At 40.7% G+C, this 26,551-nt stretch overlaps 1 protein-coding gene across 3 annotated transcripts in view; it reads left to right on the top strand.

The window, feature by feature from the left end:
* Window positions 1-13,334, top strand: part of BEGAIN (brain enriched guanylate kinase associated) — a 166,583-nt gene extending 153,249 nt beyond the window's left edge. For all 3 annotated transcript variants that reach the window (XM_014957705.1, XM_014957707.1, XM_014957706.1), the window contains 3 exons: window positions 4,359-4,466; window positions 7,894-7,977; window positions 11,218-13,334. In XM_014957705.1, the coding sequence (XP_014813191.1) occupies window positions 4,359-4,466; window positions 7,894-7,977; window positions 11,218-12,591 (1,566 nt within the window). In that variant the 3' untranslated portion in view covers window positions 12,592-13,334. The remainder of the gene's footprint in view (window positions 1-4,358; window positions 4,467-7,893; window positions 7,978-11,217) is intronic.
* The last annotated feature ends 13,217 nt before the right edge of the window (window positions 13,335-26,551 follow it).

Raw genomic sequence — 26,551 nt, 5'->3', positions numbered from 1 at the left:
GAGACTGATTTCAAAAGGTCTGTACACAACCCAGAGCTCCCGCAGGACAGCAGACGGCAGTAAGCAGCCTAGCCTTGACTAATAGGCTGACACTGCTTTATGGTAGGACACTCTCCAGCTGCTGGAAACCATTGAAGGGAGACTGAAACATTACCAGGGACAACTTTTAGGCTGCTACATTTCTGCCAAAGGATGAGAGTAGGGGCTTTTGTGGTTCCACTAATACTCAAGAAAATCAGGTCTTTTCAAACAGCTTTCATTGCCTCCCAAAATACACTTATGTATTATTTTGTGCTGTACCAACCTGCCAAAAGTCTTTTCACCCAACTTGTACTACAGATGACAGGGGGATTAGGGACTAGAAGATACCAAACACTTTTGACAGGCCCACCTTATATTTTTATGGATCTGTGAATACATAAGGTTACTGTCATTATGATAGATACAAATTATAAGAAAAACAGGGTTCCAGACAGAGATTAAGTCTTTTATTATATTATTTGATCACATTGGGAAGAGCAAATACCCAATTCCTTCATCAAATCTGGGAAGTGGTGAGACTCACGCTAAATCCAGGCTAGGAGCAAGGGCTCCGAGTGCTTGGTTCCCCCAACGTTAATATCAGTGCTGTGTGCTGCTGGAGACACCCAGCAGTGTGAATCTGATCTGACTCAGACGTGGGCACATGACTGCAGTTCTGTCGAGTTAGTCAGACACTAAGGAGCTGTATTCTTTTGTGTTGGCTGTGTGCCGGGGTAGGAGGCAAGGGCAAGATGCACTGAGCTGACTCAACAAAGATTTCTGAACAAAGATCCACCAGGAGCTCGGCCCATTGCAGCCTATAGCTATGGTATTTTGAAGTGGACTTCAGGAGCTCTCAGCCCAGCTGCAAGCTATTGGCATATCAATAGCACCATTAACTTAATCTGTTATTGAGTTTTGAGAGACAGGTTGTTAGCACCAGCAGAATAGAAAGCATTGCCAAAAGGAAAGAGGAGAGGTCACCAGCCTTATGGAAGAGCAGGAGGACCAAGCATCTAAAAACTACCAGAAATAGAGGGACCTGCCAAAAGTAGTTATAAACAGAAATGCTTATTTTCCTTATAACTCACAATCATAGCACTAATATTATAATTCCAGTCCTCCTTTCATCCCTCTCTGACATCTGTACCTGATGCTGAAAATATGATTTTCTGACTGCAAATGGAGTGCTCAAAGCTACTGTCCCAAGTAACCAGCAATCCTTTTAATGCAGTGACCCAGCACTACCACGCCATCTCTTCCAGCTGCACCATTTTCCCCAAGACGGTGTCAGGATTAAGCCCCTGTCCTCTTATTACCACCACTGGACCACAATAACATCTAGCTGAAGCCCTGAACTTTTAAAGATGGACACACAGTATGTGGACAATACGCCAGAGCCTTTCCAGGTTATGTCCACCCTTAGGCTACCTCTTTTTTCCACAGTGGGACAGACTCTTTGTTGATGTCAACAACACTGATTTCAAGAGAAAGATGACAACGTGTACTGGTGGAAAAGACTGGGACTTTCTTTTTCATTCCCCCTCCTCCACAGCACTCCTGAGATGTTTATGGCTTTGGTGTCTCTCTGCTGCCCTATATAGTATAAATTTGGACTGAGGCAAATTTTACAGTTCAACAAAAATAAAATATTTTATAAAGTCACACTTGGTCAGATACAAAGTCTGGAAAAAATCAGTCCCAAAGTTATCATAACTGAAATAAAATGAAGCCATAATTCAGTCAGACTCAGCATTACTCAATGCAATGGAAACTATTGCTTCCAAAGCCTGAATCTGCTGCCCTCTCTCTGCTGAAGACTATAAATCCTTGATCAGATGATCTTTCCTGAACTGTAAAACATACTGAGTCAAGTTCAATTTCATTAGGCAAGAGCAACACTCATTGAAATCAGACACTTAGAGCAAAAGGGGATCCCAAATCATCTGCCCTGGCATTGATGACAACTTGTCATACAAGGATCAATAAAATCTCTAAGACAAATGGGTATTTTTGAAGATTTAGTCTGTATTCAGTGGGCCTGGCTCCTTCAAAAGCATGAAATCACTTGGAAAATTGAGGGTACACGTCTTTCCCAGGTACTTCAGTAGTTGGAGATGCCAATATAGCACTTGTCTACCTCATTACGCAGCTAAATACCTTTTAAATTGTCATACTCTCAAAGGAGATTTCTGGAGGTGTCCAGATGTCCAGGAGGTGTACAAAGTGGCTAGTTGTTTATTTCACAATAAAATCAATGAGCATTAAGGGCCTCATATAAAACCATGTCGATCTGCCTAATCACAAAACACAGCCTCTAAGACTACGTGTCTTGTTAAAACTAGTGAGGTTGGAGCTCTTGTGAGCTCTCAAAGCTATGCTTTGGCTCTCCATGACAGAGTCCCCTGGCATCCAGAAGGAGCACCTGACAGCCTGACAGAGTTGGGATTGTTCAGTCTGGAGAAGAGCAGGTTCCAGGGAGACTTTATAGTCCCTTCCAGTACCTGAAAGGAGGCCCACAGAGAGAGAGGAGGGACTCTTGATCAGGGAGTGGAGCGACAGAATGAGGGGTAACGGTTTTAAACTGAAAGAGGGGACATTTAGATTAGATATCAGGAAGAAATTCTTTACTGTGAGGGTGGTGAGACGCTGGAACAGGTTGCCCAGAAAAGTTGTGGATGCCCCATCCCTGGAAATGTTCAAGTCCAGGCTGGATGGGGCTTTGATCAACCTGGTCTAGCGGGAGGTGTCCCTGTCCATGGCAGGGGGGTTGGAACTCGATGATCTTTAAGGTCCCTTCCAACTGGAGCCATTCTATGATCAATGGGAATGAAACTAGGAGAGGTGTCAAGCCTGAGCCAGCCTCCAGGCACAGCTGGGCTGTCAGGACTCAGGTCTTGCAACAGAAGGAACAGATGGTCTGTAGAAAAGCTGACATTAAAACAGGCCAGTCCAGACCTTCACAAAGAGACTTCAATCATATCTGTGCTGTTTATAGCAAGCCGTGGGTTTGCTTAGACCATTTGAAAAGGTGTTTTTCTTTAAATAGCAACTTAGGATGAGAGTTGCCTCTTCCAATTCAATCACCCCTTTTTAATATAGCCTGGTGCTTTGCAGCTGGGTAATTAACCTTGATATTCATTCGGACTTTGAATCACACAACTCCCATTGCTGTCAATTAGCTGACAATGCCGGCTGTGGGTTGATGGAAGATTTTTGTGTGACCCTGGCAATATGGCATTTGGGAAATATCAGTAGCTAATACAATCAACCTGCTGGAGAAAGTCCTTCACAAATTACTCTAACAATTTTAGAACGGGAAGTCAGATTGTGAATTTGTCACTGGATTGAGTTTGTGAAACAAAATGGGTGCACATGAAAGTTTACCCTACATTCTGTTCTAATTGCAGTGCTGCTTACTAAAGCATCCCTCCAGATAATTGGCAAACCTTCTCGTTATCATGGTCTTGTACAGCTCTGAGAGCAAAGAAGATGCCTTGATCTCAACTAAAACATTCAGAAGCTACCATACGTTTTAATCCTAACGTAAGGCTGGAGACAGGGTTATAAAAGATTGCTAAAAAATATTTATTGATATATGAGGTGGTGCAATAAGCACTGCAATACAAAAATGGGACACAATATAGGAGGGGTCAGTGGCACTTCACTTTTCCCAGTGATTTCTTTGCATTTATAATAAAGAGTTACAGCCTACTGGTAACAAGATTAAATCAGTGGGCAGCAAGAAGTTGAATCAGACTATTTTCCTGTTATCCCACAGCGGGCAACATTCCGCTAATGAGTGTTAACCCCACAATCAGGCAAACATTCATCCTGAGAAAGGAACAACCTCATTCAGGGCTTTTAAAGCAGCCAGTACAGTCAACAGCTAAAAAGAAATTGGCTTAAACACAACTACTTTCCTTTTTAAATATTGTTCTTCCTCGCTGGTGAGAATGGAAACTAATGGCGTAAATGAAAGATTCTTGTAGCAAAAGCCAAGAGCAGCCCAAGTCCCTTCCAGGTTCGATGACCCTGCCTTGTGATGAAGAAGGAATAGCTGGTGCTCAATAGAATGCTTTTGCAGAGGCAACCTACAGCCTTTTGTGAAGGTTCCTAATGTGATCTCCATTTGACCTCCATATTTTCAAGGTGCATTGCCTCATCTGTTGTGTGAAAATAGCAAGAAAACAGAGAAAAAAAAAAAAAAAAAAGAAATATTGGTCTATTGGTCTGTTGTGCTTTTCCCTGGATTTAAGAATGACATCAACCTTTGGGCCTTTTTCTGAAGTATTCTGACAGTAGGAAAAATACTGACTACTCCATTTTCTACACAGGGTCAACATTACGAAGAGGAAAAACGGGCTTTGAGCCATGAAATAATTGCACTCAATAATCACTTAATAGAGGCCAAGGTGACAATAGATAAGTTGTCAGAAGACAATGTAAGTATTTATTATGGATACCTATTGAGATTATATTCAGAAATAAATTATGCCATACACTTCCCGTGGAATTATAGAATAATTTTTCACAGTTTATGTAAAATGTAACTTGCCACCTCGACAGTTAAAATTCATGTTTGATGTTCCCATCATTCTGTAAATTCAGCAATCCTTAAGCTATGGGGTTGGGGTGAGACTTTTAATTTTTTTTTTTTTTTCCTTATGTTTAACTTAAAACTGATGAAGAAACAAATCTAAGACGTGGCAATATCCCCACATTGATTTTGCCATGGGTTTCAGTCTAGTACAGCAAACTGGTGGAAACACATGCTCAGAGGTATTAGGTGAACACATGTAAGGTTAGTGGATTCATCATCAGGATTTAAAACACAGATTAGAGCACGATATTTCCTGCAGCCCCCCTGATCCTTCAGTCTTGTCTCCCTGAAATGGGATGCCCAGCACAAGTGAGCTCAGATAGCAGAAGGAAGGATTGGTCCAACCTGGTCACTGCAATCACTGCAGGGAGTGGGGGCCAGGTTTTCCCCAGCTGTGGTTCAAGTGCAACAATTTACCTGTCTCTGTGTGGAACGACACGGGGAACATCTCTGGCGATTGTCACCCGGCATTTCATTAAACACTGCTGAAAACTGTGTACTGCACGTGTACTGCAGCTGGCAACCACGCTTAGGAAAACCTTCCAGGGACAAACCTAAAAAGACAGTAAAGGAAAGAAGATTGCCAGCATTTAGTTCATTATCCTGCCATTCCTTAGACACTTAATAAAAAATTCATCTACAGAAAACATGTTTCTCTTAGCACTTATTTTTCAGCATCTTGCATTCAGTCTTCCCATATTTCATACAAACTCTTAATCATAGCAGGGAGCATTTGATCCCATTAATATGCCTGTTGATGTGAATTGTTCCTATGCAATTAACAGCTTTCCAACGGAAACAAAGAGTTCACAATCTGACCCTTTTTCACTTTTATAGAAATTATGCTGAAACAACAAGATAACTCTAATTGCTGTAACTAACAGAACACAGTAAATGCAATGGGTTATATTTAGGTTTTAGAAGCACAGGTATACATCCAGACTAATTCTGCTGAAATCAGTGAAGTTATTTCCATTTTAAACCTGGGAAGGGGGGGATTTTAAAACTCTGCAGTCAGTATTAATGCATTTACACTTCTTTATGGAGTCAGCTTTGAGCCCACATTTGAAGAAGTGTTTTAAATATTCATAGTTTCTAAAAGGCAGCTCAGATGGACTGGAGTACTCTTCTTCCAAGAATTATTCTAAACTACTCTGAACATTAGAGTATGGTCCAGAAGCCTCAAATAACAGTACCACTTCTTCATGCTTGAGGTCGATTCACAGATGAAATTCTGCCCTTAGTTATGTAGTGTCACTAATGGAAGTAAAGGTTAATTTCCAAATTTTAAAGAACTATGAAACAAACCATTAATATCATACCTAATAAGTAGAGATAGCATTAAACTGAAGAATCCTAGATGCAGAGAACCTATTTTTGTCCTACCAATACTTTCTTCATTTGATTATATTTCCCCTCATTCTTCTGACAGATACGCAAAATGATGCTTTTGGTGAAAAAACTTGTTTTAGACTATGGAAAACTCTTTTGGCATTAATTGCTGAATGTTGTTCTAGTTGCCACAGATGTGGCTAGTTTCCATTTAGATAAACATTAAAGGACAGAAAGTCCCTCCAGCAGCATGGCATGTCCCAGCATGCTGAGGACAAAGTACACGTGGCACATTCAACTTGCATGTTATTTTTCTGTAGTAATTTTTAAAGCTGCTAAAAATAAAGTGTCAGAAACACTTTTTGTGCTCTCCATGACAACCGCTTCACAGAAACAGAGCCTCACAGCTTTTGAAGAAAGGATTAGATTTTGGAGCGATTTCATTTTTCTGTGCCTACTAGTAATGCCATATGGGACTTGGAGTACTTGTTTGCTCTGTCCATTGTGCAGCAACATGTTATGTGTTTAATGTGCACGTAACATGTCAGAATCACATGCAACAGATTTTGTTTCTAAATCGAATTCTCGGATTCCTACTGTTCACATCTCTTTTCAGGAATATAAATAGTATGTACTAATATAAAATTAAGACCTACATAAATGAACTTATCTCACCGCTACATTTAAGACAGAAGTGACATGTATAAAAAAACTTAGAAACAACAGTATAATGAACTAATCGTCATAGGAAAAATACATTTACTACCCCACTGCATCAAAGACTCCTAGGAACATCTTGTTGCACCTGTTATTAAACAATACCTTTAAAATTATTTTTCAAAACAGAAGGAATTTCCACCTGTTCATAGAAAATTTCTTTGTCTGTTTTTAAAAGAACAAGGGAAACAGTAAAAAGCTTCATGCAATAAAATTATAACATTTCAGTATATAACACCTTATCTCTATAAATATTTCCTAATTTTTAAAGGTTAACACGGCCTTGTGTCCACAGTACCTTTATGTTTTGTCTATCTCATCTATGCACACCTATAAATAAAATTTCTGAAGCCACCTTTGTTTTTAACAGCACCTAGATCCGCAGAAGCAACATACAACTCTTACCTCCGGGGACCCAGAGATACTGGTTGAAGGATACACTTACAGTCATGTGTGCTAAATTAAATTTAGGCGAAGGGCAAATCTATGTACTGAATTTTCCCATTAAACAGGCTGTGGGAGCCATTCAATACAAAAATAGTATAAGCGGCTTGTTTAAATTCTCTTTTTCCCTGTGTGGAATTCTCATGGTAATTTCTTACCCAGTAAAAATATCCCGTTCTGCAGAATCAAATATTTGCAGTGAGATTTAATATATTTGTATAGCTGCATTCTGCATGATATGAAAAGAGCCAGGAACCAGGAAGAAAGTTTTGTAAGGAAGCAACAACCTTCTTCTTAAAAACAATACAACACAACGTATAGTTCTGCAATGAATTTCTCCCACAGTCTCATAGGATTATTTAAGCATTTTCTAAAGTAGTATCTTACTGCTGATTTGGATAATACACAGTAAAAATTGTCTGCTCTTAAGTTTTCTTTTTGCTTAAAAGATCATGTTTATTTTAGCCTCCATAGCATCGTGCATGTTAACAATATAAAGTACAGTTCCTAACGGTAAGTATCCATCTTTTGAAAAGTAGATTACTGTTCTGTAGTAACAGTTCTCAAACTTTTCTTTTTAGTATTTTTATCAGCCCTCACGGAGCAAAAGGGCATTTCAGGACCATGCAAGAAACATGAATCTTAATGTATTTAAAAGTATGCTCCAAATTTTCCCAAAGTCAATTTTTAAAAGATTGCTCAGGCATGGTAGAAAGGCTGAAAGCCACAAGCTGTTTGCAAACTTTAAAAAACAGGCTATTTTTTTGTTTTTCTAGGAGCTCTATAGGAAGGACTGCAATTTAGCTGCTCAGTTGCTCCAGTGCAGCAAGAATTACGACAGGGCACATAAGCTTTCGGAGGTAATGTGACCAAACTTGGTGAATATTCAAAGAAATAAATATTTTATGGAAAACGGGTTATTTTACATGTATCAATTCCAGAACTTGTTTGCCCTTAAGGCTTTTATTTCTGCACCCCTTCCCCCTTTAAGGAGCAGGAGGGCTTGTGTTTCTGCTCGTATTCTCTGCAGCTGAGGGAGGTGCTGACAGAATCCCAGCTAGTAATGGAGCTTGGAGGTACTCTCTTCCCCAAAACCTCTGCTGTTGGGTAGAATGGACCTAGTGCTGATCACATGAAAAATAAAGATTTTAGCACAACCAAATTGCTGAGAACTCTAAACTGCAAAATGCTGGGGGAGGAGGGCAGAGGAGGGAGAGTGAAAGCAGGGGAACAACAGGCATCAGAGATTCTGATATAATCAATTTTCCTCCTGAAGCTATTTTCCAGTCCAGCTAATTTCTAAACCTCAATTTTTAAATGGACTGACAGCACAAATATCTTTTTCTAAAGCAACCAGAGCACTGAATGATTGATTTCCAAGGTGTAAACTTTAATTAATAAACCTCGCTTCCAAGGAAACGAGACTTGAGTAACAGACTCCTTAAAGGCGGAGGCAAATATTATCTTAGTGAACAAGACTGTCTTTAGGGATGCAGGCCCTACACAAAGCAATAGCACCTTCCTCATGTGTATTGCTTCAGTGAAGGTCATGGAGAAAAGCTTTTCCTTCATCAATCCCATCAGTTTAATGTCCCCCAAATGGTGTCTCTTGTGCAATTCTGTGACAGAGCGATGCCAAATTGAATGTGGAATATATAAACCATTTCTACACCAGTAGACTGCTTCCAAGCACTAAACAACCCTGGTATATAAGGACAGAGCAAGACCTTTCTGTCAAATGGGCAATGATTTTCTGGAACTGAGACAGAACTTCCAAATTAAGCATTATCCTAATCCTGTTATTTTTTTCCTAGTAACTGGCTTCCCTTAGTAACTCATATCCAGGAGTTATCATGACATTACTCACACTTGAATGCACCCTATATGTTAGCAAGAATTAGGACCTTAAAATTATTTAGTGGTTCACTTGCAGAAAACTATCACGAATGTGGAATCTCCCCACAATTTCCCAGACTGTCATACATGCAATTAAATAGGCAAAGTTCCCACTCATAAGTCAAAGTATCTATTAATTTAGCAAGTGTGAATGCGTTGTCACAGCCAAATGAATTCCTTAAAATGTGAATGTTGCCTGATAAAGTATTGTATATTATCCAGAAGCCTAAACTATAGCACAATATAGCAATGTGACAGCGATATCATTTTAGCAATTCCAGTTTTCAGTGCAACAGAAAATACTGTTCTTTTTCTTAAGACATTTCATAATCTAAGTAATGTATATAAAATCGATCAAACGGTGGTGTTATAGGATACAAAAATAAAAATAGCTGCCCCATACAGCAGTTTCACATTAAATGAACTGTATTTCTTCTCCTCATTACTGTGGCAATTTACAGCAGCCCTATTTTAAAACCCATTTATTCAATCTTCATTGCATTTGTACTTACTATGACTAATATTGCTGTCTGCCAGCAGATTGGCAATATCGTGCTCTTTATTTCCAATGGAAGACATATGAGATAATTAACAACATAATGATTAATTCAAAATATCCTGGAAGGTCTGTTGGTTGAAAAAGCACTCATCCTACTCCACATTAAAAGGAATGTCATTTCACAACATGCCATATTTTGAATACATTGAGTTTTGAGGATTAAACTAAATTTAAAAATTTCCCAGTGAAGCTAAAAGAAGAGCTCCATATCTTAATTTAAGCAGGCAGCTTAGATTTCTCTTGCCTGGAATGGAGATGGGGGAAGACGGGGGGAAACCACTTCAGTATTTGTAGGGTTCTCTCCTCTAGAGAAACAAAGTTAAGGAGGGAGTGCAATTGTTAGGGCTATAACCTCTGATTATATGTTAAAGAGGAACTTCATTTCTGGTTATAAAAAGAAAGTCCTAAGTAAATCAGTGTTCAGCCAAGCATTCAGGAGCTAAATTCTTAAGTGGTGTAAATCAACATGGATATCAAAGGAGATATCACAGTCACAAACTCAAAACTTAGTCCAAACTTCAGTTCCTTTGATTTCCAGTAAGAAATGCTGAGAGACAACCATCGTGCAGCACTCTCTCATATCGCTGCCTGATCATTGGTAGAGATTTGAAAGGAGGAATGCAAATTAGACCCAACTGGTAAACATGCTTGGTAATATTTGTGTTGGCATTACCTGCCATGCTTTTGAGCTGCACCAAGGAAGGCAGGCTCTTGGTCTCTTCTGGTCCACCTGATAGAATGGCAGGTGGAACCACCATCCACAGAGCTGACCCTGTCTTCTCCAAAAACTACATGGTCTCTGATGCGTAACAGACATATTGATTAATTCTGGCTAGTCAGTTCCAGGAATCGTAATGTAAATTCAGATCTTACCTCATATTTCTGTCAGTGCAGCAAGAAACTAGAAAAACATTCAGGTAGCAGCTGCTGGAAGCGAGGGGTGCATCGAGGCTTATAAGGACGGTTGATCTGACAAGCAGTGTCCAGGTGCTGGGGCAAGGTAACCAGTTTGATTTGCTTCTTCCCGGCCCAGGAACACTCCTGTCACAGCAGCCAGTACCATTGCTTTAAGTGCCAGTGAAACCAACTTTCCTGCCTCTTCAAACAGCATTGTTTATCGGATGCGACACCGAAGGGCAGGAGCCAATTTAGCACCAGGTTGGAGGCAAGAGATGAGCTCAAAGAAAGGCAAAAGAAGAACAGAGTAGATCTGATCTCCTCCTCCTCTACCCTCACCCCAGCAGTGACCTCCACATTCCCCAACCCCAACTGCAAATCGCACCCATGCGTGCCATCTAGAAAGTGTCGCTGTAGGTGGTAATTCCCTACCTGCCTTTTTAAGATCATGGTTTACTACATTTCTTTACATCATTCCTATCCAAACGTTTCAGTTTCACGTTGTTTTCCATGAGGGGAAGCAGATTAAGGTTTCCAAATGTTAATAAGTGAAAGTCATTTGATTACGTTTGTTTTCAGAAATGCTCAAAGAGGTTGTGGCCATCACATTAGTCAAAGAACTCTATACAGTGAGCTGTGCAATGTCGTAAACAGCACTCATTTATCAATGTTGTATAAGCCCAAGCAGATACCAGTATTGACGTGCACCCTTTTCTCCTGTCCCCTTTGCCATCTCTTTATGTTACAGCTGCCATCTGACTTTCAGGAAAGAGTCAGCATCCATCTGGAAAAACACGGGTGCAGCCTTTCTGTCCCCTTGTGCCACACATCTTACGCTGATACCATACCCACTTGCGTCATTGCCAAAGTACTGGAAAAGCCAGATCCAAACAGCTTGTCCTCACACTTGTCAAGCCCATCTACAAGGGATCTCAATTTTCAGGACTCTGCTGGAAAACTTGGACAAAGGCCCCAGTACAAGACGGACATCTACTGCAGCGACACCGCCCTTTACTGCCCCGAGGAGAGGAGGAGGGAGAGGAGGCAGAGTGTGGACACACAAGTGAAAGATGTGGGGTTCCTGCGGTCCCAGAACTCCACGGACAGCACCGTTGAAGAAGACGGTTTCCATTCCAGCTTCTCTCACGAAGCCTTCCCAGAGTACATTACCTCTCTGCCCACCTCCAGCTCCTACTCCAGCTTCAGCGTCACATCCGAGGAGAAGGAGAACGCCCAAGCCAACACTCTGACAGCCTCTCAGCAAGCGATCTACATGAGCAACCGCGACGAGCTGTTTGAAAGAAAGTCACCTGCAGGTTATGAGCATCAGGGAAGTCCAAGGTTTGCCAAGCCCAAACCTGCGCAGCACATGGAGCTTGCCGATGACAACGAGAACTCGCCCACTTTTACTAGGACTCTGCCTCCTTATGCAAACGAACCTTTCCATTTCTCAGCCATAACACCACAGCAGGCTTTGGCGAATCAGAAAATGAGGAATGAGTGCAGGAGCGCCCACCTTTCAGAAGAAGACCTGCCTGGGCGGTGGAGGCAATTGAGCGTGGAGGACATTGGGGCGTACTCATACAGGAACGCTGGCAGGCTGTCGCCCTGTAGTTTTTCAGAGCAGTACTACAGCAGCCCGATTAAGAAAGGAGACAGTCGAACAAGCCCCATCTATGCTAGTTACAAAGCAGATAGCTGCTCGGAGGGAGACGACATCTGCCAAAGCAGACTTGTGGATTCTTGCTTCCTGAGAACAGACAGTGGCCTGAATATTGACATCAGCACTAGCTGTAAACAGGACAAATTGCCCACTTACAAAACAAAAGAATCAAGAGACCAAAAAAACGAAAGGATCACCGTCCAGTTATGCAGTAGCAAAACCATTGAAAATAGCCCAGTACTGAAAAGAGAATACGTGGACGTGAGCCCCAACAGCTCAGCAGAGTCCCTCAATCAGAGTTCAATGGAGGCTTCAGAAATCCAGCAGTCTTCCATGGAGCAAGGAAGCCATCCGGGTATTCACAGCAAACAGCAACAGTTTCAGCGGACTGGGAGTACTGGTTTGAGTCGGAAGGACAGCCTTACAAAAGCACAATTATACGGAACCCTTCTGAACTAGGCATCTTCCAAAACGGCAATAAGACAACAAACAAAAGGAAGCGAACAGCATTTGATACTTCTAGTGAACAATAAGGTTCTAAGAAACAGGATTATTATAAAATATATATTCATAATGGTACTATATGTTTAAAACGAAATCTCTTCAAAAATGTTATACAGCACTTTTCACTTAACATCCTTTCCACGTGGGAGACCGTCCCCTCCCCTCTTTTGTAAACCTGAAATATTTTTATAAACAAAATGGTATTTATTAGACTATCCTAAGCTATTTGAGCAGAATTCTTTTCCCTTCAAGCAGGTTTCTTATTTATTTTTTGTGCATGAGGCCATCTGTGCCTAAACTCTTGGAGGAAAAGGGTAAAACCATGACAGCAGTGATCAAAAATAAATCCACCTGATAAAATACCATAAAATGTCATGTGAAAAGAAAAAAAAAAAACAAACAAGAACGGTGAATTTGAAGAAGTATATTTTTTAACAAGAATGGAATTGTATCTTAAGTTATTTCATACAAATGTATTTATGAGTGACTAATGTATGCACAAAGTGATACTAATATTTTGTTCTTTTAATCCACTGTGTTTCTGCTTTCCTATTTTTCCTTGTATACTACCTCAAACTTAATTGAGGGTTTCTTTGTCACATTTTCTGTAGGCTTGCATTTATATTGTCTAAAATGCATGCAGTGTCATAATTAATACTGTATTTTGCATTACTTAATAAAAGACACCAGTGGAGATATTTTGGGGTTTTTTTTCCTTCATTAAAACATACCCTGCACAATAGAACGTGGGATTGCTCTGGGTGGCATCAGTCCAGCAAAAGTTGTTATTCATGGATAATATAAGCCTGGTCATATGGTCATATAAATATGACCATCATCGATGTGTGCAAGTACTCGCTGTGCTATTTTGAAGATCTAGAATACAGTCCCTACAGTACCTCCGAGATCTGTAACAGCACTGTGAAGAACAACGGTAGCTAATAATATCACACAGGTAAGGCTCAACATAACTCTCAACTGAGGCTTATTTTAGAACAGAAGCTATAGCACACCTTGTGCTTTTCTGCTCCCAAACTTGCTCACAGTGAGTGTGAGTGGTAGGTCATGCTACAAATAATCCCACAAAGTCCATAAAACCCATATAGAATAAAGTTCCCCAAGGCCAACTGCTTCTTACGGCGGAATCTGACCTACAGTGAATAGACTTGGAGATCCAAAAAAAGTTGTTATTTCTCCTTCAAAACAAGAAGATAGAAAACAGATGTGAAAAAACCTCACTGTTGACTCATTCAGGTATATAAAATTGAGACAATCTCTAAGGCAAGACATTCATTTCTCTGGGCAATGAATGCAAGGATTTGTATGCAAGAAGTGAAAATTAACTGTTATCTCACCTAAAAAATTATGTAAGCTATGGAACAATAAAATATGATATTTATGAACTGGAACACAGTATCAGACTAATCCTTTTATAATATTATTCATTATTTGACACTAAACTGCTATTTTGGCAATTACACAAAATTAAGTTTCTGCTAGATATTATATATCTGATTATTTAATATCCTGTTCTATTATATCCTTTCATACTTCTGCAGTTTCCAAGTCTGCTTCTATGCTTCACTTGACTCTTTTTCCTAGTTACTGTGTACTAATATGTAGACTGAAACCAGCTTTTCCAGGCAATTAGGACTGGGTTTTCCTTGTGAAATAGCCTATAACCTTGTAACTTTTTCTGTAACGAATTCTGTTACAGAACAATATGTAACCCTGTAATGAATTTCAACTGAATCAATAAAAATGACTAGAAAAATTATTTAACGTCAATTTTAATTTCTGCTTAATCAGAGAAACTGACAACAAGTTTGCAAATTTTCTATGAACATGAGGAAAAAAAGTTTCAGTAGTTCACTAGAATTTTCTCAGAAATTTCTCAGAATTAAACATAATTTGGTTTAATTTTTCAAAACAGAAAGACTTTTGAAAGACTGTAATAAAATATTCCTTCTTTTTTTTTGCCACATTCTGTTTTGATTTCATGAGACAACCACAGAGAAATATCAGAGGCATAAGATTAGAAAGATACTTAGTGTTTTCATGATAGATTTACATTTTCTTTGTGGTGGTGGTTTAACTTTTTCGTTATTTTCAGTTTTCATACTGAGAGAAAATCATCCAAAAAATCCCGTTGTGGAGAAGATTTTTGGAGTATGTCACCTGTAATATTTAAAACTGACTACCCACTTTTCTTCACTTGGTCTCTCCAGACTTACTGCAGTGCACTGTGACTTTAGGAGGGCTCTGTTGTGCCACCAGACAACATGTTTGGCCCAACTGCAGATTTAATAGTCACTGAGGTTTTAGGAGATTGGTTAACCTGGGTAAAAATATACGAAGTAGTAGAGGGTAGGAGAGCAAATCAATAATATCTTGTTCAGAAGGAAAACATACTTTGACACAGATGAAAGGGTGGCAGACCTGTCTGCCATGGTGTTCCTCAGAGTACTTACCTTTTGTAGGACGTTTCTGATGGGGAGTAGCATCTAAAACATTGTCCTCAGAACAGGTTACTTCCATTTTTCATTCAACCAGATGTTGTTTGATGAACTTGACTCTACTCTTATGTTCATTTAATAAGTGACTCCAGAAATGCAGAACAGATCTTCAGCCAAAGAAAAGTGCTGACAATTCCTCCACTCCACTGGTTGAGAATTTGCTTTGAAATACCTTTTCCCAGGGACGTAAATGCCAAATTTTCTCTTAAGCATTATAAAAATGCCAAGGTGTCTCCAGGTTGCCACAAAACCTCACCTTTCCAAGTGATGTCAGAAATAGTCAAATTCTGTATGCAGGATTTTTGCTTTCATTAATTATTTCATTTACCATGAGTAAGAACAGAGAGAGCGAGGAAAAGAAGTGGCAAGTCCTCAACAATGCAGTGAAGCAGAAGATGAGAAAAGTCATTTTAATGAGTGAAAACTGAAAGCAAAATGTACATGACACAGAACACTGATCAGGGAAAAACAAAGGGGGCTGGAAGAGATCAGAGTGAGGCGTACCAAATCACATATTAAACCAGATAAGAATAGAGAAAAGATACCAGGGAAATAGGATATAATTCACTAGGAATAACAGTGCATAAGTATTATGAAATCATGAAAAGCAAATGCATTTTTTAAGATGTGAAAACAGTTTTCTCACTCCAAATTAAAGCTAAAAACAAGTGCAAAATCTCAATAATTTTGAATAACATATATCACTTTCTTTTAAACATTTTAGACATCTAGAAATAGCTAAAATTTCTAAGTTTATACCATGACAAGCCACAAAATAGGTAGCTTTCAATTCAACAGTTTCTAACTTCTTCTCCCAAACTAGAAAATTTATCAAACTGATCCTTTCCCCTTCCAGCACTTTTAATTAAGAAGTATTTCCACTCTAACATCTATCACTGAGAATGATTATACAGCTACTTAGATTAATTCCCCCCGCCTTGTTTACTTTTAAAATACTAATTGACATCCTCTGGACTTTCCTATAAAATTCTTATCCCCCATTTATGTTTACAACCTTGTAATTCTTACAGACTATTACGATATCTCTCCTCAAATATTGCTTAAATTGTGCAATTATAGTCATCTCCATTTTTCCTTGGAACACACTCCTTTCAGAACTCTACCTGTTTCTAATTCTTTCAAGGAAAACCCTCCTCACCTTTCTACTGCTGAAGACCAAAATATTTTAATATGAACACTGAGATGCTCAAACTCACTGTACAAGAAAGCAGCACAAGGAAAAAAGGGGATTACACAGATCAGAGCAACTGCATGTGTGATGCTCCCAGCACTAAAATTCTAAATAAATGTAGCTGGTCAGACACATCCGTAAGAAAAGCCTTACTCAAACAAAATGTATTTTTACATAGCCAAATTTAAAGGTTTGCTTTTTGATGCAAAGAATGTCAGGCCATGTGGATGCCATGGGGCATTCACAACTTCTCTGGGCAACCTGTTCCACTGTCTCACCACCCTTACAGTATAGAATTTCTTCCTAATATCTGACCTGAATCTTCCCTCTTTCAGTTTAAAACCATTACCCCTTGTCCTATCACTACACTCCCTGATAAAGAGTCCCTCCCCATCTCTCCTGTAGGCCTCCTTCAGGTGCTGGAAGGCTGCTATAAGGTCTCCCCAGAGCCTTCTCTTCTCCGGGCCAAACAATCCCAATTCTCTCAGCCTGTCCTCACAGGAGAGGTTCTCCAGCCCTCTCATCATCTTTGTGGCCTTCCTCTGGACTTGCTCCAACAGGTCCATGTCTTTCTTATACTGGGGACCTCAGGGCTGGATGCAGTACTGAGAGTGGAGTAGAGGGGCAGAATCACCTCCCTCAACCTGCTGGCCAAGCTTCTTGCGATATAGCCTAGAATGCCATTGGTTTGTTAGGCTCTCCTGTCTCTCCCAAAATCCATAGCTCTACTGCTCCTTAGTACCAGGTTTTCTAAGCCCCATAAAGCAGTTCCATTTCTGGACTTAAAAAGGCAACTTTTCAAAAGTATTTTGGATCTAACAACTGTCCTCAGCGTAAGCAGCAGCTTCTAATGACCATCAGTTGGACATGCTTATTTATATGCATTAAATCTTGGAGTGTTCTTTTCTACATGGTCTTGTATCAATATTATCAGATTTTCATTATTTTCCCAATCTTTCCTCCATGTCTTTTTTTAAAAACTCATTGATACAAAACAACTTCAGCAATTCATTCTTTAACAGCCTGTCATTCATTCCAGCTCCTTTCTAATGTTGCTTTCTCTTTGATATTTTTCTTTTGACTCTATTAGCAAAGCTGTTTTAGTCATTGAGGGGTTTTGTTTAGCTGAAGCTAAAAAAAAAAAAAAACAACTTGAATTCTTATGCAATAAAAGAATTTGCTGCTTGTACAGTGAATGCACTTCCACTGACATTCTGTCTTGCCCTTTTCACTTGCTGCTTTTAGAGTTTTGTTTTGTGGAAAGATATGTCTCTTTTTTCCTCCCCTCACTTGCTAAAGCTTTTATTGCAATTCTTCTCCACTTCAGTGTGGAATCTTTTATAACACTCAGATCCAAGGGCTGTCTCCTTTACAAAGCCACAATTATCACTTCTCAGTCTGTCTTAATTCCTCTATATGTGCTTTCTAAAAGAAGTAATGAGTGCTTGATGAGAAACTTGACCTCAGGATTGTGTACTTAAGTGCTCTGCTGAACAAAGTCCTATATGATGTGGCTAGAGAGGATGTACCATTATCTGTAGACCCACTATATGCCATGAGAATTTGCTTAAGTGTAGGCAATATACTCTAATCCTTTACAGCAGTAGCTAAGTATATATACATATGTTCTGTCTCTGGTGAATAGCCACTGACTATTTTCATGCCAATCTACACTGGTGCTGAGCTTTACCTACAAGAAGCCATAACTTCTTCATCGCCCAAAATGACATTTCCCCACAGCAAAGCAATTTTAACCGACAGGTCTTCAATTTAGGCTTCAAATTGCAAACAGATTTATTAAGATTTTACCTCATAAAGTGTTACTTTCTAAGGTAACTTGTCTTATAAAATGTTTCCAAACACCTACAAAGGCAAATCCTCACAAACCTCTGATTAGTAGGACAGAGCAGATAAGAATTCCACCCTTTCAAGGAGTCACAAGGGAAACAGGATCCTAATGTCATCTTTACTGCCATGTAACATTAGGACAACGTTTCCTAAAGCCTTGAAAAGTGTGACTGAAATTGCAGCTAGCTATACAGGTCAGAGTCCCCAGAGAGATCCAGGAGTAAAATGTCCATTTGCAACAGAGGTGAGCAGAAAGCTCAGTTGGTGAGCATCCACCAGTGGACCCCAGACAGCTTTTTACTCCACAAGACCTGGTTAGACACCAGCTTGGTGTCTAAGTCACCACTGTGAAAAGCCTAGCTCCATCTTCCTGATAACCTCCTTGCAGGTTTTGGAAAACTGCTGTTTGGAGACCTCTGAGCTTTCCTTTCTCCAGGCTTCTGCAGCACTGATGCTGCAGAGAAGTGCACTCTGCTTTCTACCAGATGGAAGATCCTTAAGGCTGCTGTTGCCCCCCCAGTCCCAGAGTAGGGACAATGTCTTCATCTACATGGGCCAAAACTCTGAATGATACAAGACACAAACATTGGAAAGATCCCTGATGGGAGTTAAATGCCTTCTCAGCAACACACCCATCACTGACATTATATACATTAATATTCTAACTATGATCATTCAGACAAATTCTTATTTTTGAAGTCAGCTCTAATGAATTCATATTTAAATTTATCCACCAATCTAGATTTTTGCAATTTATGAATCAGACCAGACACACATATGAGCTGCAGAACCACAGCAATATTTACTATACCTAGCTGAGCAATGACAGCTCTATGATTTAGAAAAAGAGAAACAGCAGCAACTCCCAGATTAATTAAATTTGTAATGTCAGTGTCAATCAGCATCCTTTCCCATTCCAATTCTTCACATGTGACAGCATAAAACAGATCACAAGGAATAATTCAGCACACCAGGCTTATGAATTTCAGCAGCCTCCCAGTCAAGCCCCCATGTAGCTTTTTTCCTGCAGTAGAAAGCTTCTTAGTCTGGACACCAGTTGTGTAGGGTGGTATGAGGAGGAAGCCCTACACTGAATGTCCAGACACCATTACAACCTCTCACCTCAAGGAAACTACTGTGCCACTGACCTGAGGAGGTGGGAACAACCGTAGCAGCACTTCTAAGGGATTACTTGTTGACTCTGGTGGAATTATTTTTGGCCGGGAGATAAATCAGTGTTTATGATTCATTTGACCAGAATTTGACAATTTGTTTCAATGGACCTTCAGCACCTCACAGTCTTTATCCTTAACAAGTGAGGGAAATGCTCTTATCCCCAAAGCCCAGAGAGTTACACTAAAATGAGGTGCCTAATCCCTGGGAGATAGCGAGGATTTAGCGATTTTAGTTTTAGCAGACTTTAAGGATCTTAGCCTTGTGTTTATGTTGTAACTTCAGAAACAGATAAAGAATGAAAGCTTGAGTTCTCAAGCCCAGTCTTAGCACAGGAACTGAATCATCATTTTCTGATTCACCCACACTTACCTGTGCTTTCAGAGTCCACAATGCCCTGAAGGTGAAGAAGGCAAGACCTGAAACTGAAAGAAAGAAAATTCAAAAATGAATCTGTACATCTAAACTATTAAAATGCCAAATCATTTCTAAGACATTAGTGCTTACACAATAAAACATTTTTTCATATTTTGCCCAGAAAATACACACAACAGAGTTGACCAGATTAAATGTGGAACTTAGGTGAGAACTTGCATCTTTCTGCTTTGAACCAGCTTGAATTCTCCTGACAAGCTGCAGGATAGACCAGGGAATGGAGGCAGAGCAAGGATGATGGCTGTGTCAGCACAAAATGCACTAAAGCATTTCAGTCACAACATTTACTCTGTTCCTCTGATCTTTAGGGTACATTATGAAAAAGACTCAGGGAAAGGCTTTTAGCAACACAGACTATTTTCTGTCATTCTCACTTTGAGGGTTTTTTTCCCTCCTCTTTTTAAAGAGGAAAAAAAATCATGTTTTGTAAGCTACAGTGATATGGGTGTTCTTGCTGGAGCTGTCAGTCCTGCCTACAATGACCTGACTTGTGTCAGTAGGGAAAAACAATCCTGAGAATAAATCAATTTAGCAGAAGAACATTTGTTACACAAGGAGAAATGGTCTAATTGAAAAGAATGTCAGTAAACAGCTCATTACTGAGATCGCAGAGCCCAGAAAGGCAAGGTGTGGAAACACAGCAAATCCAGTGAAGTCACACTTCGCAAAGACCCCGAACAAGTATTTTATTTAAAATAGGATTAGACTGCCTTTTACTGTTCTTTCATTCTCTATTGATGATGAAGATGAAATGCACTTTTTGGCACTCTAGACGGCACCAATTAAACTTGATTTCTTGCTCGAGTTCCTTATAACTCCACTTGTCTCTCACTTCTAAGACTATTTTGTTTTGAGCTTTAAATTTCTGCTTTGTTTAGAGAGAAAGTGTTGCTCCCACTCAAACAACTTGACTTTCAACTCATGAAAATATACACACAATTCCCAAGCCCTGCCAAATAGTTCATTTATCCAACATTTATATTTTATCCCTATGAAAATTTAGGATAATTCTTCTATCTTTTTATCTTATAAACTTATGAGGGATGGATTGTCTCTTATTACTTGATTATACAGCACTTGACATAATAGTCTCTTGATTGTAATTGCACAGGCTATGCATATTGCATTACCTGCCTAGCTTTACCAAATATCATGTTTTCTTATCCTTAGCCTTTTTTCCCCTTTGGATGAGAAAACTAAGATTTCCAATTCATAGGCCAGTTGCTGGGCCACAATACCTCACCACACAGCTACAATACCTCACACGATGTATGCCACACCTCACATTCAAATAGTTCCCTTCATTTCACAGAATCACAGAATCTTCTAGGTTGGAAGGGACCTTAAAGATCATCTTGTCCAACCATCAACCTAACTGACAAAAATAGACACCCGCACAACAAACAAGAAGTATCACCATCACTACATACCTCCCAGCACTACATCAACCTGTCTTTTGAACACCCCAGAGATGGGGCCTCAACCACCTCCCTGGGCAGCCCATTCCAATGTCTGATAACCCTTTCAGTGAAAAAATTTTTCCTAATATCCAGCCTGAACCTCCCCTGGCATAACTTGAGGCCATTTCCTCTCGTCCTGTCACCTGTGACTTGAGAGAAGAGACCGACCCCCATCTCTCTACACCCTCCTTTCAGGCAGTTTTAGAGAGCAATAAGGTCTCCCCTCAGCCTCCTCTTCTCCAGGCTGAATAACCCCAGCTCCCTCAGCCTCTCCTCATAAGACTTGTGCTCCAGACCCCTCACCATCTTTGTTGCCCTTCTCTGGACCCACTCCAGCACCTCTATGTCTTTTTTGTGATAAGGGGCCCAAAACTGGACACAGTACTCGAGGTGAGGCCTCACCAGTGCCGAGTACAGGGGGACAATCACCTCTCAGGCCCTACTCGCCACGCTGTTCCTGATACAGGCCGGGATGCTGTTGGCTTTCTTGGCCACCTCGGCACACTGCTGGCTCATGTTCAGCCGACAGTTGACCAACACCCCCAGGTCCTTTTCTGCCAGGCAGCTCTCCAGCCACTCTGCCCCCAGCCTGTAGCGCTGCCTGGGGTTGTTGTGACCCAAGTGCAGGACCTGGCACTTGGCCTTGTTGAACCTCGTCCCGTTGGTCTCGGCCTATCGATCCAGCCTGTTGAGATCTCTCTGCAGAGCCTCTCTACCCTCCAGCAGGTCGACACTGCCACCCAGCTTGGTGTCGTCTGCAAACTTACTGAGGGTGCATTCGATCCCCTCGTCCAGATCATTGATAAAGATGTTAAAGAGAATTGGCCCCAGTACTGAGCCCTGTGGGACACCACTCGTGACTGGATGCCAGCTGGATTTAACTCCGTTCCCCACCACTCTCTGGGCCCGGCCCTCCAGCCAGTTTTTAACCCAGCGGAGGGTATTCCCATCCAAGCCATAGGCTCAGACATCAAGTGTATTGCATTTCTTGTCACTCTTCAGTTTATATTTACACTTGCTTGCAAGCCAAAGCTATTTATCAATCCATGCAAGAGATCTATTCAAAAAAGGCACCACCCTTGCCACCAACTACCTTGACACATCTGCTCCTTCTTGTATCATCTGCTCCACACTAGCAAGACATTGACACTTATGGATTGCTTTGAATCTTTTTGTATTCTCCTGCTGAGTGGAGAACAACACAACTGTTGAAAGAAAAAGCTCTTCCTGAGGAAAAATGAAAAAAAAAAAAAAAAAAACGAAGGCTTCAAAAAAGGGTCAGGACTGCGCAGGGAGTTCATTGGACTGGTACAGCTACTAATGAGGCAACGAGGAAGTACCCATCACCTGAGAAAGACTTCCCAGAGGCACCCCCTTCACTGCAGAGCATGCTCACACTCTTTGGCGGGTGGCTAACTAGCAAAAGTCTAGAAGAAGCCTCATGAATGTAATATTGCTGACAGACAGCAATGAGCAAAGTCTCTTTTTCAGTAGCTCTTTCAGAGGCTGGTGACAGTGAGTCAGATTTTGAGATTTTTGAGCACATTTACACCAGGACAAGTCTAGGATGATTCCTTTAAGGCTCTCGGTTGCTATACAGCTGCTGTAGAATTTGTTGTACTCCACACAGCAACATCAGTGATAAAGGTACCACAGGCTTCCTGGGCAGGTTTTGACATTTAGGGCATAACACGAGGGGACTGCACCGTTGTGAATACTGGGGGTAAAAGAAGAGGAAAGGGAAAGGGAAAAGAGGCAAGAGCACAAGAGAGAGGCATGTTTACACTTCATGTCTTGGGCTATACAATCCTACCTAAGATTGTACAACGACAAACAGAATGAAGTGAGACACATCAACAAGGGAAAAAACAGCAGCCAAACCTAGGGACCTCCCAGACCCTCAGGATCCAGGCGATGGTTAGATTTACCATTGTTATTGCTGAGCCTGCTGCCTGTTGTCCAAGCAATGGAGCCTGGAAATGAAGAAAGAAACAGTTCTGAACTTTCCTACAGGCTCACAGGGCAGACCTGAGGAAATCATTGTGTCTCCTTGTGTCATAGCTCCACACCAGCAGAGCAGGCACCAGGGCAGCAGTTCCTCAGAAATGCAGAACAAAGATGAAAAAAACAGATACCATCTCAAAATTTTTCCTAATTAATGATGGTGTCAGAGTCAGGCTTTTCCCTCGCTGTGCTGGCTGAATTAATCAATTTTTCTCTGCTCCAGCCCTATGCGTGTCAGGCCGGAGTTACCCACTGCATTCAAATGTTGTCATTTCAACATTCATCAGCATTTTCTCTCCTCTCTGGGCACTAGTGAAAGTTTTCATGCCATAGCTTATTTACAGTACATTCAATTCAGGCCTCTAGCCATCCTAGGGACATCCCACACACCAAATCTTATAAAGGCTTTAGGGCTCATTTTAAACCTACTGATGATACAGACTGTGCTATCTGGCTGTGAAACGTCACATTTAATTACCTTACACATCTGAATCACATTAGAATTATTCAGGAAATTTAGACAAATTAGAATACAAACTGCAGATAAACTACCCATCTTGATCCTTGTCAGCATAACCCCTCCAGCAGCTAGAGTAACCTGTTCTGTATTCTATTTAACAAATGAATTTCCATTTGACTGCTGTATTGTATTGTTTACCCAGAAAAATAGCAGAGACTTTTGCTGGGCCACTCATTTATCTTTGCATGTATACCCACAGCCTGATTAGGAGGAAGGTATTTTCTACCATAAAACTTATGAACTTACACACATTATTCCCAATACTTAAATTATGACAATTTCCTTACAGTTAAAAACTTTTTATTAATAATTTAGATGGGTTTCAGCCCTACAGCGAGAGCATTTGATCTGAAACCTGAGAAGAATATTGGCTGCATTATAAAGGCTAGATGTACATTTCTTACCCCAGCCACAGAAGAGACATTAAATGCAGGCTGCTAAGACAAAAATAAAAACCTAATTTAAAGATAGAAAATAGTCAGCATGAAAAAGCGTACAATTACATTACAGTGAGGAACAAATGTGTCAGTTAAGTAGTGTAATTCCTTGAAAGATGAGGAACTTGTTCCCCTGAAATGTCCTTGCAGAAGGCACTCCTACCTGAGGGGGTTGCCAGTTGCAGAGTGGTTCTTGTGTAGCCCACAGCAGAGATTTCATTATGTCAGGCTGACATCTGATCCGTTCAGCCTCCTGGAGTGTGAGATCTACTGATGATTTCCCTCTTCATAATGAAGGTGCAAGGCAACCTATTAGCTCTGCTTCTTTTATTTATTGTGCTAACGTGTTCAAAACACTTCCTGAAAACAGTGCTGCAGGAAAAAAATGCATAGCAGTGTGCTTTCCTCCCATAAATCCTAGGTTTCTTCTGTTTCCCAGCATCTCTGCAAAGGGAGAGTTTCGTCACAGGCTTGGACGGGCCAAAGGCTGTGGTTAACCTCTTGGTTAGAGGTGTAAGTAAACACCTCACTGCACACCTACGCTTTAGGACCCTGTAGACTATGTGACTCGTGGGGATTACCAATGCCAGCAAGACTTCTCTCTGCAATTGCACATGGACCCGTGCCAAATGTTTAGTCGAGGGCCTGCACATCCTTTGAAAACATCTGCTACCAAATCCTCCAAACCCCTGTAAGAGCGATTTCCAAAGTACAGCTTGAGAAATCCTATCCAAATACAGCAGACAGGCTTTCAATTATAAACAACTTCCAACAGCCCCGTGGAGGCTGTCTCCCACGTAGCAGCCACAAGGGTATTTCAGCTGCCTGAGGATCCAGGGGAGTGCTGAGCACTCAAAGGTGTCAGCCCTTCTGCAGCAAAAATCATGTCCGGTGCACCTTCCAGCCTCCCCTGGCTCCCCCTTCCCTCTCCAGGGCTCTGCACGATGGTGAGGAGCCATGCAAGAGCCATCAGTTCCAGGGATGACATGTTGCTCAGACAGAGCTGGGTCTTTGCTGCTAAGGGGACACTGCTGTGGCACACAGCCTTTGAGCACAAGGGATCTGAAATGAAATCCCATGGCTGGGGCTCTCCTAGGAAGTCGGAGAGAGAAGTGGTAAGTGCATTGCACATTTCTCACCCTGATGTCTTCTCCTGTGAAGTGGTTCTCTGTGAAAAAAACTTCAGGACCTCCTGTCCCATAACCAATCTAATAAAAAGAGAACATGCTTTTTACCTTTATAGTCTTTAACACAGAGAAAGCAGAAGTGGTTCAAGCCTATCATCTTTGTCTTAGATGCATCAATAGGTCAAAGACGTGACAAAAGAAAAACAAGCTTTATCATCTCACTGATACATAACACTAGAAAATGTTCCTAAGCTTCAGACAGGCTGTCCTGAAGTCTAGCTGCTGGAAGACTAGGCACCACACATAGACAAACAGAAAAAGATTTGTTTCATGTATGCTTTTTTTCACAAATCATCATATTATTTGGTTGATGAAAGATGGCATTCAAAATAGAGAGATCAACGATGCCGCTGTTGTGTTGATATGTACTTAATAACTCCCCAGCCACAGCTACCACCACCACACTTTAGCAGTTCTCTACAGGCCAGATAAAACCAATGGCTGAGTCTTCCAACATCAGGTTTCTTTGTGGTTGTGCTCAGATTGGGAAGGGTGCATTAAAGGCATTCAGCGATGCAGTAGTCCTTGACCTGAGGGGCTGCTAAGGACCAACAAGCAGAGAAATAATGGAAGCACAGGGGAAAAATAGCAAGAAAACACTGGACACTTTAACAATTCCTGAGATATGTGGTAAAAGTCATATTTTAAAGCAGAAAGAAGAGGTTTGTGTAGGAGCCTGTGAGGGTTAGACCTGAGCAATGACGTTGCGTGGAAGCCTTGATTGGAATTCCTATGGAGTCTTCTATGTCTGACAGTGACTTCAGCATGGATGGGCCTGTGCCCTGCATGAACGTAAAAATAAATCACCCACATAATGTAGTAACACTTCAAATGTACTTAATCGTCATGAATTTTTCTCACAGAGATTTAGAGTAGTACTCGCTCAAAAGGGAATGATTGCAGAATTTAAAATGTAAGCATTCAGAGAGCAAATTAATGTCTAATTATGAATGCTAAAAATAAAAACAGAGCTATTAATTTCAGGAGCAAATGATGAGCCCTTATGTTATGAAGAAAAATAACATCCCTCTAGAAAATATCTGAAGAGTCCATTGATATTTTTGCCATAATTTACTCAAATTACTGCCAAAATTTTCCTTTGACAAGTTCTCTTAAAAAAACTATTTTGTATTCCCTCATACA

The sequence above is a fragment of the Calidris pugnax genome, unplaced genomic scaffold, assembly GCF_001431845.1.
Source record: "Calidris pugnax isolate Ruff unplaced genomic scaffold, ASM143184v1 scaffold211, whole genome shotgun sequence".
Classification (NCBI taxonomy): domain Eukaryota; kingdom Metazoa; phylum Chordata; class Aves; order Charadriiformes; family Scolopacidae; genus Calidris; species Calidris pugnax.
Note: the sequence above shows the minus strand (reverse complement) of the source record. Positions and strands in the feature narration are given on the sequence as shown.